Raw genomic sequence first — 17,099 nt, forward strand, 5'->3', positions numbered from 1 at the left:
CTTTAAAGATGTTCGTAACTTTGAACACTTCAGTAAGGTCACCTCTTGATCTTCTCTGCTCCAAGGCCAATAAACCCAATTTCTCTCACTTTCCCTTGCATCTAAAATCCCTCTTGTATCATTCCATTAAATTTCTTTTGAACTCTCTCCAGGGCTTTAACATCCTTCTTTAACTGAGGTGCCCAGAACAGAGCACAGCACGCCACATGTGGTCTGACAGTGATTTGTCAAGGTGTAGCATCACTTCTTTGCTTTTATACTCTATATCTCTCTTTATAAACCCAAGGATTCTACATCTACTTCCTATTAACAACTGTTTCAGCTTGCCTGGCCCCCTTCAGAGAATCATAGACATGAACCCCAAGGTCCCTCTGCTCCTGTACTCCCCTCAAAGTTTTTACCATTGAGCCTGTAATGCCTCTTCATGTTTGTTTCACCTGAATGCGTGATAACACACATTTCTGTGCATTAAAATTAATTTGCTAGGTGTCTGTCCATTTTGCCAACTTATCATTGTCCCTCTGAAGTCACTCAGCATCATCCTTGCAATTCAGTCTTCTCCCTCGGATCCAGATAAGGAAGGGAAATGAAATATAAATTTAATAACTTTAAAATAAGATATTTATCTGCCATTTTCTTTTTCTAGTCTGCCCGGGCAGTGAGGGTGCTGAGAGAATGTATAAGGTTGAAACCGGATGATCCCACAATACCACTCCTTGCCACCAAGTTGTGCATTGGATCTCTTCACTGGGTAAGTCATGAATTCTCTTTGTTCTTGCGTACTGATTTTAGTCTGACTTTGAAGTACTTATCCTCCTTCTCCGTTCCTAAAACCTTCCTACTTCAGCACCTCCTCCAGCACTGCAACCCTGTCTGTACTGCCCTAATTTTGGCCTCTTGCCGACCTCAGATTGTAATCACCTCACCATGAGCCACGCCTTCGGCTGCCTCAGCCTGAGGATCAGGAAGTCTTTCTCGAAATCTCTCAACTTCTCTTTCCTTCGTCCAGTCATTTCGTCACTTCTGCTGAGCCTTTCTATCCTATTTTATAATGTCACCTATTCTCTATGCTAACCTCCCCTTAATTTCTCATGTCAGATTTTGTCAAGTAAGGCTCTTGAAAAGTACCTTGAGATATTTTACTTAACTATGACATTGTATAAATGCAAGTTGATAAATCCCCCTGTGTGCTTATACATTTTCTAGACTTTATCCTACTGCTTGTCTTCAAGGAGGCTCCTCCATGGCTGTATTAGTATCTTTCCTAACCGCGCTTTCCTTTCTATCGCCTCTTGCTGCATATATTGCATCTTCTTACTTCCCCTTTCTCATTAGTGTGTCACTACTCTCGCCATGAATACTCGTCTGTTTCTCACTTCTCCTGTACTCGATGCTATCAGCCATCACTTCTGCTACAAGCATCAGTAGTTTAACTTCTGTGCTCCCTGCTGCCAAATTTTGCTGTCCACAAGCACTCATACTTCTTCGCTCCGAGCAGCGCCAGACCCTAACAAAAGCCTGCCCACTATGCTCGTCTCCTTGCATTCTTGCATGCTTCCCTTCCCACCACCTTCTATCCACTTCCCAATTGCCTCCATAGGCTGAACCCCATTCAGAGTTCTTGCTTAATTCAATGTGTCTAGACCAGTGACATTCATACTTTATCACTCCCAGACCTCAAACTCCTTCATAATATAAAACTCAAACAACCCTCCCTCCCATCACTGATGTTACCAGATCTCCGAACCCCACCCACTGCTATATCTCACCACTGCTGATGTGCTGAACAGTTCATTACTGTGCTACGGTTGCATTTGCAAGTGATATCGACCAATGGGAAAACACTGGTTTGAGGAACAATGGAGGATTGAGAATTTGTTTTGCAAGTTTACTTTCCCTTTTTGACAAAATGTTGGAATTGTTGATCAGAATTTAAATGTGAACAGCTGTTGTTTTATCGTTAGCAAGTCATTTTGTGGGATGGCTATGAATTTGTACACTCTCCCTGGAGTTTCTTTCATTTCAGAACCCTTTATAAACCAAAATAATGATCTGTGTGGCAGGTCTGAGCTGCTCAGCATTCTGTGAAAGTAGTGTTGTTATGCTGAAGCTCATTAGATTGCAGACAGTGTTGCCAATAGCGTTTCAGTGCAGAGGACCAAGGCCCACAGAGCATAGATATGTATGGCAGGCTTTCACATCAGCTTGACTGATACTTCATCCTCACTGCCACTTGCTGATATTCAGAATGAAGCTCTTTACTAGATGGGCTAAAAGAGCCCAAAATAGAACATGGTGGGGAAGAGTAATAAGCATGTCACAAACCAAATAAAAACCAACAAACTGTATATGCTGGAAATCAGGATCAAAAACAAGTTGCAGGTGAAACTGTTAGAGTCACAGAGATGCATAGCACGGAAACAGACTCTTCGGTCCAACCTGTCCATGCCGACCAGATATCCCAACCCAACCTAGTCCCACCTGCAAGCACCTGGCCCATATCCCTCCCAACACTCCCTATTCATATACCCACCCAGATGCCTTTTAAATGTTGTAATTGTACCAGCCTCCACCACTTCCTCTGGCAGCCCATTCCATACACATACCACCCTCTGCATGAAAAAGTTGCTCCTTAGGTCCCTTTTAATTTTTTTCCCCCTTCACCCTAAATCTATGCCCTGTAGTTCTGGACTCTCCCAACCCAGGGAAAAGTCCTTGTCTATTTACCCTATTCATGCCTTTCATGATTTTATAAACTTCCTGTAAGGTCATTTGGAAAGGCAAGGACTGATTAGGGATAATCAACATGGCTTATGCATGGGAAATCATGTCTCACAAAATTGTTTTGAGTTTTTTTGAAGAAGTAATGAAGAGGATTGATGACGGCAGAGCAGTGGATGTGATCTATATAGACTTCAGTAAGGCATTCGACAAGTGTTGAACACTCCAGCCTGTTCAACCTCTCCCCCTGTAGCTCAAATCCTCCGACCCTGGCAATATTGTAAACATTTTCTGAACCCTTTCAAGTTTCTGATAGGAGCGAAACCAGAACTGCACTCAATATTCTAAAAGTGGCCTAGTCAAAGTCCTGTACAGCCACAACATGACCTCAATGCTCTTTCCAATAATAGGAAAGCATACCAAACACCTTCTTCACTATCCTTTCTACCTGCAACTCCACTTTCAAGGTGCTATGAAACTGCATTCCAAGGTCTTTTTGTTCGGCAACACTCCCCCAGGACCTTACCATTAAGTGTATATTTCTGCTCTGATTTGCTTTCCCAAAATGTAGTACCCTACATTTATCTAAATTAAACTCCATTTGCCACTCCTCAACCCATTGGCCTATCTGATCAAGATCCCATTATACTCTGAGGTAACCTTCTTCGCCATACACTACACCTCCAATTTTGGTGTCATCTGCAGACTTACTAACTATACCTCCTATGTTCCCATCCAAATCATTTATATAAATGACAAAAATTAGTGGACCCAGCACCAATCATTGCGGCACAACACTGGCCACAGGCTCCAGTCTGAAAAGCAACCCTCCACCACCGCCCTCTGTTTTCTACCTTCAAGCCAGTTCAGTATCCAAATGGCTACTTCTTCCTGTATTCCATGGGATCTAACCTTGCTAACCTGTCTACTACGGGGAACCTTGTCGTACGTCTTACTGAAGTCTATATAGATCACATCCACTGCTCTGCCCTCATCAATCCTCTTCGTTACTTCTTCAAAAAACTCAATCAATTTTGTGAGACATGATTTCCCTAATCAGTCCTTGGCTTTTCAAATACATCTAAATCCTATCCCTCAGGATTCCTTCCAACAACTTGCCCACCACTGATGTGAGGCTCACCAGTCCCTGGTCAGCCTGACCAGTCCTTACCACCTTTCTTAAATAATGGTACCACGTTAGCCAACCTCCAGTTTTCCAGCACCTCACCTGTCACTTTCGATGATACAAATATCTCAGCAAGGGGCTTAGTAATCACTTCCCTAGCTTCTCACATATTTATGGGGATGCCTGACCAAGTCCTGGGGATTTATCCACTTTTACATGTTTTAAGACATCCAGGATCACCACCTCTGTAATATGGACATTTTTCAAGATGTCACCATCTATTTCCCCAAATTCTGTATCTTCTTTGTCCTCCTCCACAGTAAACACTACAAAATACTCGTTTAGTATCTCCCCCACACCTGTGGCTCTTCACATAAGCTGCCTTGCTGATCTTTGAGGGGCCCTATTCTCTCCCTAGTTACCCTTTTGTCCTCAATATATTTATCAAATCCCTTTGGGTTCTCCTTGGGCGGCACGGTGGCACAGTGGTTAGCACTGCTGCCTCACAGTGCCAGAGACCTGGGTTCAATTCCCGCCTCAAGCGACTGACTGTGTGGAGTTTGCACGTTTTCTCCGTGTCTGCTTGGGTTTCCTCCGGGTGCTCCGGTTTCCTCCCACAGTCCAAAGATGTGCAGGTCAGGTGAATTGGCCATGCTAAATTGCCCGTAGTGTTAGGTAAGGGGTAAATGTAGGGGTATGGGTGGGTTGCGCTTCGGCGGGTCGGTGTGGACTTGTTGGGCCAAGGGCCTGTTTCCACACTGTAAGTAATCTAATCTAATCTAATCTAATCTAATCATAATCCTATTTGCCAAAGCTATCTCATGTTCCCTTTTGGCCAAAGCTATCTCATGTTCCCTTTTGGCCCTGCTGATTTCCCTCTTAAGTATACTGCTACTGCCTTTATACTCTACTAAGGATTAATTTAATCTATCTTGTCTCTACCTGACATATGCTTCCTTCTTTTTCTTAACCAAACCCTCATTTTCGTTAGTCATCCAGCATTCCCTATACCTATCTGCCTTTCCTTTCACCCTAACAGGAATATACTATCTCTGGACTCTCATTATCTCATTTCTGAAGGCCTCCCATTTTCCAGCCATCCTTTTATCTGCAAACATCTGCCCCCAGTCAGCTTTTGAAAGTTCTTGCCTAAAATGTCAAAATTGGCCTTTCTCCAATTTAGAACTTCAACTTTTAGATCTGGTCTATCCTTTTCCATCACTTAAACTAATAGAGTTAAGGTCGCTGGCCCCAAACTGCTCTCCCACTAACACCTCAGTCACCTACCCTGCTTTATTCCCCAAGAGTAGGTCAAGTTTTGCATCCTCTCTAGTTAGGTACATCCACATATTGAATCAAAAAATTTTCTCGTACACACTTAACAAATTCCTCTCCATCTAAACCCTTAACACTCTGGCAGTCATAGTCTATGTTTGGAAAGTTAAAATCCCCTTCCATAACCACCCTATTATTCATACAGATAACTGAGATCTCCTTACAAATCTGTTTCTTAATTCCCGCTGACTATTGGGGGGTCTATTGTACAATCCCAATAAGGTGATCATTCCTTTCTTGTTTCTCAGTTCCACCCAAATAACTTCCCTGGATGGATTCCCAGGAATATCCTCCCTAAATACAGCTGTAATGCTATACCTTATCAAAAATGCCACTCCCCCTCCTCTCTCGCCCCCCCCTTTCAATCCTCCCTGTAGCATTTGTATCCTGGAACATTAAGCTGCCAGTCCTGTCCATCCCTGAGCCACATCTCTGTAATTGCTATGATATGTCAGTCCCATGTTCCTAACCATGTCCTGAGTTCACCTGCCTTCCCTGTTAGGTCTCTTAAATTAAACTGCATTTATTTCAATATATCAGTCCTACCTTGTTCTCTGCTTTGTTCCTGTCAGCCCTGACTGTTTGACACTCTCCTTTTCCCAACTGTACCAGTCTCAGATTGATCTCTGTCCTCACTATTTAGCTGGGTCCCCCCTCCTTCCCCTCCCAATATTACTCGTGTAAAACCTCCTGAGCACCTCTAGCTAATCTATATGTCCCCTTCAAATTCAGGTGCAATCTGCCCTTCTTGTACAGGACACTTCTCTCCCAGAAGAGATTCCAATGATCCAAGAATGTAAACCCTTCTCCCCTGCACCAACTCCTCAGGCATTCATCTGCTCTATCATCCTATTCCTACCCTCACGACCTCATAGCACCGGGAGTAATCCAGGTGCCCTCGAGGACCACCTTTTTAAATTCCTGCCTAACTTTCCATATTCTCCCTTCAGAATCTCATCCCCTTTCCTTCCCAGTTCCAATGTGTATAGAAACCACCTGCTGGTCCCTCTCCCCTTTGAGAAGGTTCTGCACCCTCTCCAAGACATCCTTGATCCTGGAACCAGGGAAGCAACACACCATTCTGATTTTTCACCGCCGACCGCAGAAACATCTGTCTATGCCTCTGATCGAGAGTCCCCTATCATAATCAATCACTTGGAACCCTTCATACACTTTCATAGAATCCCTACTGTGTGGAAACAGGCCATTTGGCCCAACAATTCCACACCGACCCTCCGAAGAACATCTCACCCAGACCCACTCCCCGAAGCATATACCCCTGACGAAGGCACCTAACCTTACATGTCCCTGAACACTGTGGAGGAGAAAGTGAGGTCTGCAGAGGCTGGAGATCAGAGCTGAAAATGTGTTGCTGGAAAAGCGCCTGAAGAAGGGCTTATGCCCGAAACGTCGATTCTCCTGTTCCCTGGATGCTGCCTGACCTGCTGCGCTTTTCCAGCAACACATTTTCAGCCCTGAACACTGTGGGCAATTTCCCATGGCCAATTCACCTAACCTGCACATCTTTGGATTATGGGAGGAAACCAGAGCACCTGGAGGAAACCCACGCAGACACAGGGAGAATGTGAAAACTCCACACAGACAGCCGCCCAAGGCTGGAATTGAATCTGGGTCCCTGGCACTGTGAGGCAGAAGTACTTATCACTGAGCCACTGTGCCATCCAGAGCCATTCTGAAGAAGGATCATTGAACCCGAAACTTTAAGACTACTTTCTTTCCATAGATGCTGCCGGAGCTGCTGAGTTTCTCCAGAAATTCCTGATTTTGTTTCTGATGTCACAAACCAAACCAGGTCGATGAAATAACAGGCTCAGATTTTCTAATTGTTTAATACTGATATGTAGATAAATGCATTGCCTATTGTGAGATTGTGCTAATGGGGGCATGTTCCATTTTTGATATGAGTTTGATGTTTTGTGAGTGAATCTTGACTCTGGTCTTGATCCAGCCTGTAATGTAGTTAGTCTTGCAGAGAACGTAAATCACCCATGCCCCACTTTCCCAGTTTTTAAAAGAACTTCTACTTTTAAATCAGAGGATAGGAGGCTGTAACCACTATCCTGTCTTCTGTGGCCTGTAACATACCCCCACCTTGCTACCCTGAACTGTCCCCAGAGGCGTACAAAGGTCTACAATAAATTGGTATGTGTTGCATCCGTTTTCCATGCATAAAATGGGCCGAGCGCAGACCAGTTTCTCCCCCAGTGCACCCTCTGGTTCTCAATCCGTTTACGCCTGAAAAGTTTCTTCCTATCTAAACTCCTCATGATTTTGAAAACTTGAAGCCTGAAAGTTACTCATTAACCATTACTCTTTTTCATAAATCTCAGTCCATTTTGTTTTCAAGTTCCTTTTATTTTATGGCCTGTGACTTTCCTTACACACCTATTATGTGGGACTGTAACAAATGCCTTTTAGAAGTCCAGATATACTATGTCAGCAGCCTTGACCTCATTAACCCTCTGTGTTATCTTTTAAAATATTCCAAGTTAGTTGGATGCAATTTTCATCTAATAAACTTATGCTGACCCTTCCAATTAACCAATATTTTTCCGTGTGACTTTTAAAAAAAATTCATTTGTGGAGTTTGTGTAATGCTGTCTTTGTGAGTATTTATTGCCCATCCTTAACCTACCAGCAGGCAGTTAAGAGTCAGTCACATTGCTGTGGATCTGAAGTCACATGTAAGCCAGACCAAGTCAGGATGGCAGATTTTCTTCCCAAATGGGTATTAGTGAACCAAATGGGCATTCACAAAAATTGATATGGATACATGGTTGTTTTTTGCTCCAGAATGTTACCAAATTCAGCTTTCGTAACCTGTCATGGGGGGAATTCACACTCATGTCACCGGAACATTAGCCTGGGATTCTGGATTATTAGTCTAATTACATTCCCACGACACTATCTATCCTTAATTATGTTATTAAATCTTCCTGAATAATTGTTTTTAGAAGTTCCCTCACCACTAAAGGTTAAGCTGACTGATCTGTAATTGCGAGGCCGATCTTTACAAATGTGTTCAAACAAAGACATAATGTTTGTAATCCTCCAGTCCTTTTGCACCACCCTGAATCCAAGGAAAGTTGACGATTATTATCAATTGTTATTAGATTATTGCCAGTATCTTCACTGCTCCTTACACTACTACTATCCCAGACTATGTTTGGATCATTAAAGTCTGCCATTTTTAATGGTCAATGATGTTTACACGTCTTTGTAATTGCCTTCCAATTTATTTCTGCATATCCTCCCCACTAGTTGGTGGCATGTTGATCATACCAAATAATGTCATTTCACCCATTTTATTAATAACTCCAGCTTAGGGAAGGCACGGTGGCTCAGTGGTTAGTACTGCTGCCTGACAACACCAGGGACCCAGGTTTGATTCCACCCTCAGGCAACTGTCTGTGTCTAGTTTGCACATTCTCCCAGTGGGTTTCTTCCAGGCACTTTGGAAATCTATTGTCCTTAACCTGGTCTGGCTCCCATGTGGTTGACATGCAGTGTGGTTCACTCTGATCTATTCTGTCAATTAGCATAATAGGCTTCTCAGTTCAAGGGCAATTCAAGATGGACAAGAAAGACATGCCTTACCAGTGACACACACATCCCATGAACGATTCAAATATCTTCGTTCTGAATGGTGTGTTATTATGACTCTGAATGATGGATTGTTGTAGGTCACAACAGTTTATATCTAAGATGGACAAAATTAGCAAAATGGACCAGAGGTTGGTATTTTCTGCATTAATACATTGCTCATTGTATCTGTAATAGTAAAATTAATCATTACTTAATTAGTTTCTCTTCTAAGTTAAGGCTGTTGAGAATGGTATAGGTGAAAGTTAATGCACTGAAATATTCATGAGCTGCTGAATAAAACACCTGACTGATGTTATAATTGGTTATGCATCCTTTAATTTATGATAATAAATGACTTCTGTCTCGTGTCATTTACAGCAACAATGTAATTACCTCTTGGGACTAAGGGAACAGCTCTAATGTTTCAAGTGATAATTTCAACTTTTCACTTACAAGCAGCAGCTTCCCCTCCCTCATTAATTTTTGGCTTACTCTCTTACTTGACTGACTGAGTTGACATCACTCTTAATCTGAGTCAGAAGGTCGAAGGTTCAAGTTCTCTTCTGGAATCCTGAACAGATATTCCAGGCAGGTATCCCAGTGCATGGAGTGCTGCGCTATCGTGAGGTGCCGTTCTTCAGATGAAATATTAGATAGATTTTGTCTGTCTGTTCAAGATCATGATCATAAGTGGAGAGTTGGGAGTTCTCCTGACAATGTGGTCACCTTCACTAACATAACCAATTATTCATACTATTAGTGACTTGCTACAAACAAGTTGGCTAACACAATCAACCATCACAAAAGTTCACTGTCAGCATAACATTTTTAGGTTATTTGGAGAGGCATGATAAATGAACAAATCAAGGGAAGAATTAGCAAGGAATGTTCAAACCTGTAATTAAACAGTACAAAAATAAATGTTAAATAAAAGTTTAAATGTTTACCTGTGTGACATTGAAAGCATCAGGGTACATTTGAGCTCAGCAGGAATTGTCTGTGCACTTTTAACTTTTCCAAGGTTGAGTTATATCCTTATCAAAGGGTTTGGAACAATACTGCCTAAATTCATACACAAGTAGAATTGATATAAGAACATAAGTATTTGTTTGACATATGTTCTTAAGAAGTTATTAAAATTTATAATAAAGAACAGTAACCAGGCACTTTCAGTAACTTAGCTAATCAGAAAGAATCAATAGTAAATCACCATCAATTGATATAAGAACTAGGAGCAAGAGTAGGCCATTTGGCTCCTCGAGCCTGCTCTGCGATTCAGTAAAATCATGAATGATCTTTTCGTAGACTCAGCTCCGCTTACCCACCCTCTCAACGTAACCCTTAATTCCTTCATTGTTCAAAAATACATCTACCTCAGCTTTAAAAACATTTTCTGAAGTAATGTCAACTACGTCACTGGGCAGGAAATTCCATTGATCATAATCATAAAAATGACATACTGAAGACCTTGTTATGGTATCATTGAGCACTCTAGTATGTTACTGAGAAGCCAGTATGTAACCAGCAAGGAATACAGAGTATTTTGTTGGATAATTAACTTTATGGATAATCGAATGCCTGATAATACAGTTCAGCCAAGCACTGGAACTTTGCAATGTTGTCCAGATATTCTGATATTCGGATAATCGAGGTTACTCTGTATTTGAATTTTATAGGTCATGAAATTTACTAAACTGTTTTGGGTCTACTACATACGGCAATGATGTTTGTAAAACTAAACATGCAAAGAATATCAATATTAATACAAGACATTTTTTACAATAAAATTTGAAGGAAAATATAATCATGCCTAAAGAAGACCTTTGAAACAGCAGTGAGCAATCGTGTAAATAAAAAGAAGAGGTAATGGTAGACATGTTGTTTAATTATTTGATATCAGTCTTCACAATGGAGGAAGAGGGAAATATAATTGTAATTCTAGAGAAATTAGCAAGGATTCTAACTTAATACTGTTAATGAAAGCAAGAGAACAGTATTAAAAAGAAAATCAATGACATGAAAGACTTATAAATCCCTGGATTTGATTTTTCTCACCCAGGTTTTAAAGGAAGTAGATGAAAAATTCCAAGGGATGTAGCCATAATCTTCCAAACCTGCCTTAACTGTAGAATTTTCTTTTAGATATATGCCATAATTTGAAACAAGTGAGAAAAAGAAATGAGGAAAGTAGAGATCTGTTCATCGGACATATGTTCTTGATAACTTATTAAAACTTATAATAAAGAACAGTAACTGAGCATTCTCAGTAATTTCAGCTCATCAGAAAAAATCAATAGTAAATCGCCATCATGGTGAAGGTAGCAGTTACTGTCTAATTGTGCATTCAGTTGGAGGGAGAGTAGAATGGATCCAAACGAGTATTTTAAAGTAAAATACAATCAGTTTATGAAGACATGAAAATACCGTGCTAAAATGATTTAGCAAAATAGATTTAGGTTCAATAGCAATCCAGCCAGACATTTAAGGTATCATTAATGGAATAATTATATTCCATGAGAAAGAAGAATTCCAAAGTGGGGGTAAACTAATAAAAGCATGTAATTATGCCAGGGTTGAAGGTTGGAAACTATACAAAAGACAGCAAAAAATTATTAAGGCAGGAAACAGAGTATAAGGTAAATTAGTCAGAAATATGAAAGCAGGTAGTAAACTTTCCATAGACTTTTTAAAGAAGAAATTAGTTAAGGAAGTGAATATTGGTTCTATAGAAAGTGAATCTGGGAAATTAATGATTGCAAATAAGGACATAGATCAATTAAACAAAGAATTTGCATCTGTCTTCCCTATAGAGAATACAGTAACATCTGAGAAATAGCTGTGAATCTGGAAGTTGCAGGAAGGGAGAAACTCGAGGAAGTGATACTGAGTAAATTTTAGATTACATTACATTACAGTGTGGAAACAGGCCCTTCGGCCCAACAAGTCCACACCGACCCGACGAAGCGCAACCCACCCATACCCCTACATTTACCCCTTACCTAACACTACGGGCAATTTAGCATGGCCAATTCACCTGAGCTGCACATCTTTGGACTGGGAGGAAACCAGAGCACCCGGAGGAAACCCACGCAGACACGGGGAGAACGTGCAAACTCCACACAGACAGTCGCCTGAGGTGGGAATTGAACCCGGGTCTCTGGCGCTGTGAGGCAGCAGTGCTAACCACTGGGCCACCGTGCCGCCCACTAAATTGCTGGATCTGTGGCCTGACAGGTCACTGGGTCTCAATGGATTTTAACCAAAAGGTCTTAAAAGAAATGGTTAGTGAGATAGTTGATGCATTGGTTTTCATTTTCTAAATTCTCTTTATTTGGAGAAGATTCCACTAGATTGGAAAGTAGTGAGTATAACACTCTTATTCAGAAAGGGAAGTAGACGTAAGGCCGAATGCTGCAGGCCTTACGTTAAGCTAACATCTGTTATAGGGAAGGTGTTATAGAAGAACACTGCAAGTTTTCTCAGGCAGAGTCACCAAGGTTTTGCAAAAGGGAAGACATGTTAACCAATTTATTAGAGTTCTTTGGGGAAGTAACATTTGCTAAAGATAAAGGGAAACCAATCAGTGTATTATGCTTAGATGTTTAGAAAGTATTTAATCAAGTGTCATATCAAAAGTTATCGTAGAAAATAAAAGCTTATGGGGTGGAAGGTGACATAATAGCATGGTAGGATGTTAATGAAGTGGCATGTTACTGGATGAGAGATTCCAGAGGCTAGTGCTCTGGGGACATGGGTTCATAATCCTCTGTGTCTGCTGGTAAAATTTAATTCTATTTATTTAGTCTGGAATTTGTGACGATTAAACTAAAGGGACAGGGACCTGAAGGTTAGCTCAGGATGGAAGGAAGTAAGCTGATAAAATGAAGAAAAAATTTGGCTTGTGAAATTAGAAGGCATGCAAAACAAAGGGGAGCATCAACGAGTCTTAGAATGTGGAATAATATTGAAGAGACAAAGCTAATGGCATCATACTGACTGAACACAGTATGTGTAACATGATTTGAAGGAAGAAATATAATGGTGTATGGGCCATGGCATTAATTAGATTAGAGAAGGCATTTAGCATGGATGATACAGTAAGCATGGGTGATTTAAACTACATATTGACTGGGTAGACTAAGTGAGCACTATTGTTGTGGAGAATGAGTTTCTGGAGTGTGAGAGGAATGGTTTTCTGGTGTTGTGTAATGGAAAGCAGTAATTAATAATCTTAACCTTTTTTTAAACAAAAAAAGTTGGAAGTGTGAATGACCATAAGCTGGTGGAATTCTGCATTATGTTTGATCGTGAGATAGTTTAATCTAAAGCCAGGCTATTAAACTTGAATAAAAGAAAATTATGAAGTGGTGAAGGGAACATTGGATGAGATGGATTAGGGTGCCATATTAAAAGGTATAACAATACATATGCTATAGATAATCATTAAGGAATTAGTACATAGCTTACAACAATTATACAGTCTCAAGACTCAAAAATCAAAATAAGTCAGTCAACCATAGCTAGCAAAATAAGTTAAGGATTGTACAAGATTTTAAATATGCTCATAAAATTGTCAGAAATAGTAATACAGCTGAGGAATGGAAGGATTTTTTGATGCACCAAAAGATGATGAAACTGATAAAACAAGTGAGAAATGAGATATGAATATCAATAGCAAAGCACTTAAAAGTGGACTGTAAAAGCTTCAACATGCACATAAAAATGAAGTGTTTCGCTAAAACAAATCTGGGTCCAGTGCAGACAGAGTTGAAAAACATTTTAATAGGGAATAAAGAAATGACAGAAAAGCTAAGTGATTACTTTGCATCAGTAAAAAACACAAACAACCACCCAAAATTAGTATCTAGTGATCATGTAGAATGAGGAATTGAGGGAAAATTGCTATTAGAACATAGAACATAGAACATAGAAGAATACAGCGCAGTACAGGCCCTTGGGCCCTCGATGTTGCGCCGATCCAAGCCCACCTAAACTACACTAACCCACTATCCTCCATATACCTATCCAATGCCCTCTTAAATGCCCATAAAGAGGGAGAGTCCACCACTGTTACTGGCAGGGCATTCCATGAACTAACGACTCGCTGAGTGAAGAACCTACCCCTAACATCAGTCCTATATCTACCCCCCCTTAATTTAAAGCTATGCCCCCTTGTAATACCCGACTCAATACGCGGGAAAAGGTTCATACTGTCGACCCTATCTAACCCCCTAATCATCTTGTACACCTCAATCAAGTCACCCCTAAACCTTCTTTTCTCTAGTGAAAACAGCCCCAAGTGCCTCAGTCTTTCCTCATACGATTTTCCTACCATACCAGGCAACATCCTGGTAAACCTCCTCTGCACCCGTTCCAATGCCTCCACATCCTTCCTAAAGTATGGCGACCAAAACTGCACACAATATTCCAGATGCGGCCGTACCAGAGTCTTATACAACTGCATCATGACCTCAGGACTCCGGAACTCAATTCCTCTACCAATAAAAGCCAGTACGCCATATGCCTTCCTCACCGCACTATTTACCTGGGTGGCAACTTTCAGAGATCTGTGTACATGGACACCAAGATCCCTCTGCTCATCCACACTACCAAGTATCCGACCATTAGCCCAGTACCCCATCTTTTTGTTATTCTTCCCAAAGTGAATCACCTCGCACTTAGCTACATTGAATTCCATCTGCCACCTTTCTGCCCAGCTCTGCAGCTTCTCTATATCCTGCTGTAACCTGCCACATGCTTCCTCACTGTCAACAACTCCTCCGACTTTCGTATCATCCGCAAACTTGCTCACCCAACCTTCTAACCCCTCTTCCAGGTCATTTATAAAAATGACAAACAGCAATGGTCCCAAAACAGATCCTTGCGGAACACCGCTAGTGACGGCACTCCATGAAGAAACTTTGCCATCAACTACTACCCTCTGTCTTCTTCCATCCAGCCAATTCCTAATCCAAACCTCCAACTCACCCTCAATGCCATATCTCCGTATTTTCTGCAGTAGCCTACCATGGGGAACCTTATCAAACGCCTTACTAAAATCCATATATACCACATCTACCGCTTTCCCCTCATCAACCTCCTTCGTCACCTTTTCAAAGAATTCAATAAGGTTTGTGAGGCACGACTTGCCCTTCACAAAACCATGCTGACTATCCTTGATCACATTATTCCTATCTAGATGTGCATAAATCCTATCCCTTACAATTCTCTCTAAGACTTTGCCCACAACAGAAGTGAGACTCACCGGCCTATAGTTACTAGTCACCGGCCTATAGTTACTAGTATTAGTACGAAGAACGTGTTGGAGAGTTTAATACGACTGAATGTTGATATGCCTGTAGGATGAATGTGCACTCTAATGTTCTTAGCAGCTGCATGAGCCTCCAATGCCCATGCATGGCAGTGACTTCCAGAATCAGTGCCGATTTCGGCATGGTGCTCCAACACAACTGCACAGCTTAAAGGGAACATTGTTCTCTATCCCAGGGTGTTGAAAGAAATAGCAATGGTGTTGATAGATACAGTGATGATCATCTTCAAATATTTGTAAATTCAAGGGAAACAAATGTTATCGCATTACTTTAAAGACAGGGAAATAGAAACCTATTTGTGTTGCATCAGTAGGAGGGAAAGCACTAGAATCTATTACAAGGGTTATGATAAATTTACACTTGGATAATCATTCAGATTGGGAATGGTCAGTGTGGATTTGTGAGTGGTAGAGTGTGTTTGGAAAGCCTGTTGGTACTGTTAGAATTGATAAAGGGGAGTGAGTGGACTTTGTATATATGGATTTTAGGCGGGCAATTATTAAAGTCCCCCCCCACAAAAGGTTGGTTAACAAAATTTAATGCATGGAATAAGAGGTAATGTACTGATGTGGATTAAGGATTGGCTAATAGGCAGATGACAGAATAGAAATAAATAGATTTCTCTCATATTGGCAAACTGGGGTACTTCAAGTATCATTCTTGGACCCTGGACATGCATAGCATCTATCAATGATTTGAATGAGAGGATGAAATATATTATTTCAAAGTTTGCAGAATTCATGAAAATAAATGCGAATGTGAGGAAGATATAAAGCAGCTTCAAGAAATTTTAGCAGTCAACTTTTACAGTCGACAAGAACATGGCAAATGGAAAATTATGTGAAAATTGTGAGGTTTAACTTCTTTGCTGGAAAGAACAGATGTGCTCAGAGTTGGGAACGCTTATACTTATGTGCATTGGAATATAAACCTATTGGGACATTGGAATATAAACCTAGGTTGAGAAGGACTTGTCATGTGATTTCTTGGAACTGATAAGTCAAAATGTTAAAGGAAATTTTAAACAAGTAATTTTGGAAAGCAATGTCCAGCAACGTTGTTCAGCAGACAGACCAGGAAAACCCCAATGGATCTATACTGCCATCACCCAGCAACAGCCTCTGAGCAGAATTACTAAGTCTTTTTCCCAGACCATGCCTCAAGGCTGTGAACATATGCTGGAGAAGTTTTTACGGTCAAGCAGTACTGTCTCTCAGTAAGAGTCAAAGCTTGGACCTAAAAGAAGTGCCATACCAATCTCTCTCAGTGAAATAGTTTGAAAAGAAAGCTAATAAACTTTCAGAAAAAAGAATTCTGAATTGTTTCTCAGCTGAATCTGAAATCTGTTCTAAAGCTTTTCCAAGAATCTTTGACTGTCAGCAATCAGATCTCATGAACAGGAATTCAAAGGAACCCGACTTTGTCAACTGAATTTGCCCCTTTATCTAAGAGCTATTGCTTTTATTCCTTTTTTGTTGAGTTTTTTTTAGCCTACCCATAATAATAACACTGTGGTCATGTATGTCTATTTTCCTGTCTGTGTGCAAAGGGGTGTGTGTTTGGGATTGAGGGATATAATTTAGTTTGCATAATAGTTTTGTTAATAACCAGTTTTCTACTTTACTGAAGAATACTTTTACCTCTCATAAATGTGTTTTTTTTTAGTTTATTGAAAAGCCTGGTAGAAGTCTCTTTTTGTTCTAGATGGTACATACCACTAATAGTAAGCATCTGTGGTGGGGGAGTGGATGATTGTGGGTGTGGCCCCAATCAAGTGGCTGCTTTATCCTGGATGGTGTAAGGAGTAGTAAGGTGAAACAACTTGACTAATAATTGAATAAGGCATCTACACTTTTGGTGTGGCTCGTGGAATAATGGGGCTTGATTTCCAGCTCACTCTTCCCACTGGAGTTGTAACAAGATTATTCCATAAATGGTAAAATGTTCGAGGCTGTAGATGTGTAAAGAGATTGGGTGTC

General features: G+C 40.8%; 1 protein-coding gene across 2 annotated transcripts in view; it reads left to right on the top strand.

Annotated features, from left to right (window-relative positions):
- ttc7b (tetratricopeptide repeat domain 7B) overlaps positions 1–17,099 on the top strand; it is a 371,811-nt gene that overhangs the window by 172,105 nt on the left and 182,607 nt on the right. For both annotated transcript variants that reach the window (XM_043696948.2, XM_043696949.2), the window contains exon 11: positions 647–751. In XM_043696948.2, coding sequence (XP_043552883.2) covers positions 647–751 — 105 coding nt within the window. The remainder of the gene's footprint in view (positions 1–646; positions 752–17,099) is intronic.

Source organism: Chiloscyllium plagiosum, unplaced genomic scaffold (genome assembly GCF_037043375.1).
Source record: "Chiloscyllium plagiosum isolate Xiang-an unplaced genomic scaffold, Cpla_swu_hap1 HiC_scaffold_8, whole genome shotgun sequence".
Lineage (NCBI taxonomy): Eukaryota > Metazoa > Chordata > Chondrichthyes > Orectolobiformes > Hemiscylliidae > Chiloscyllium > Chiloscyllium plagiosum.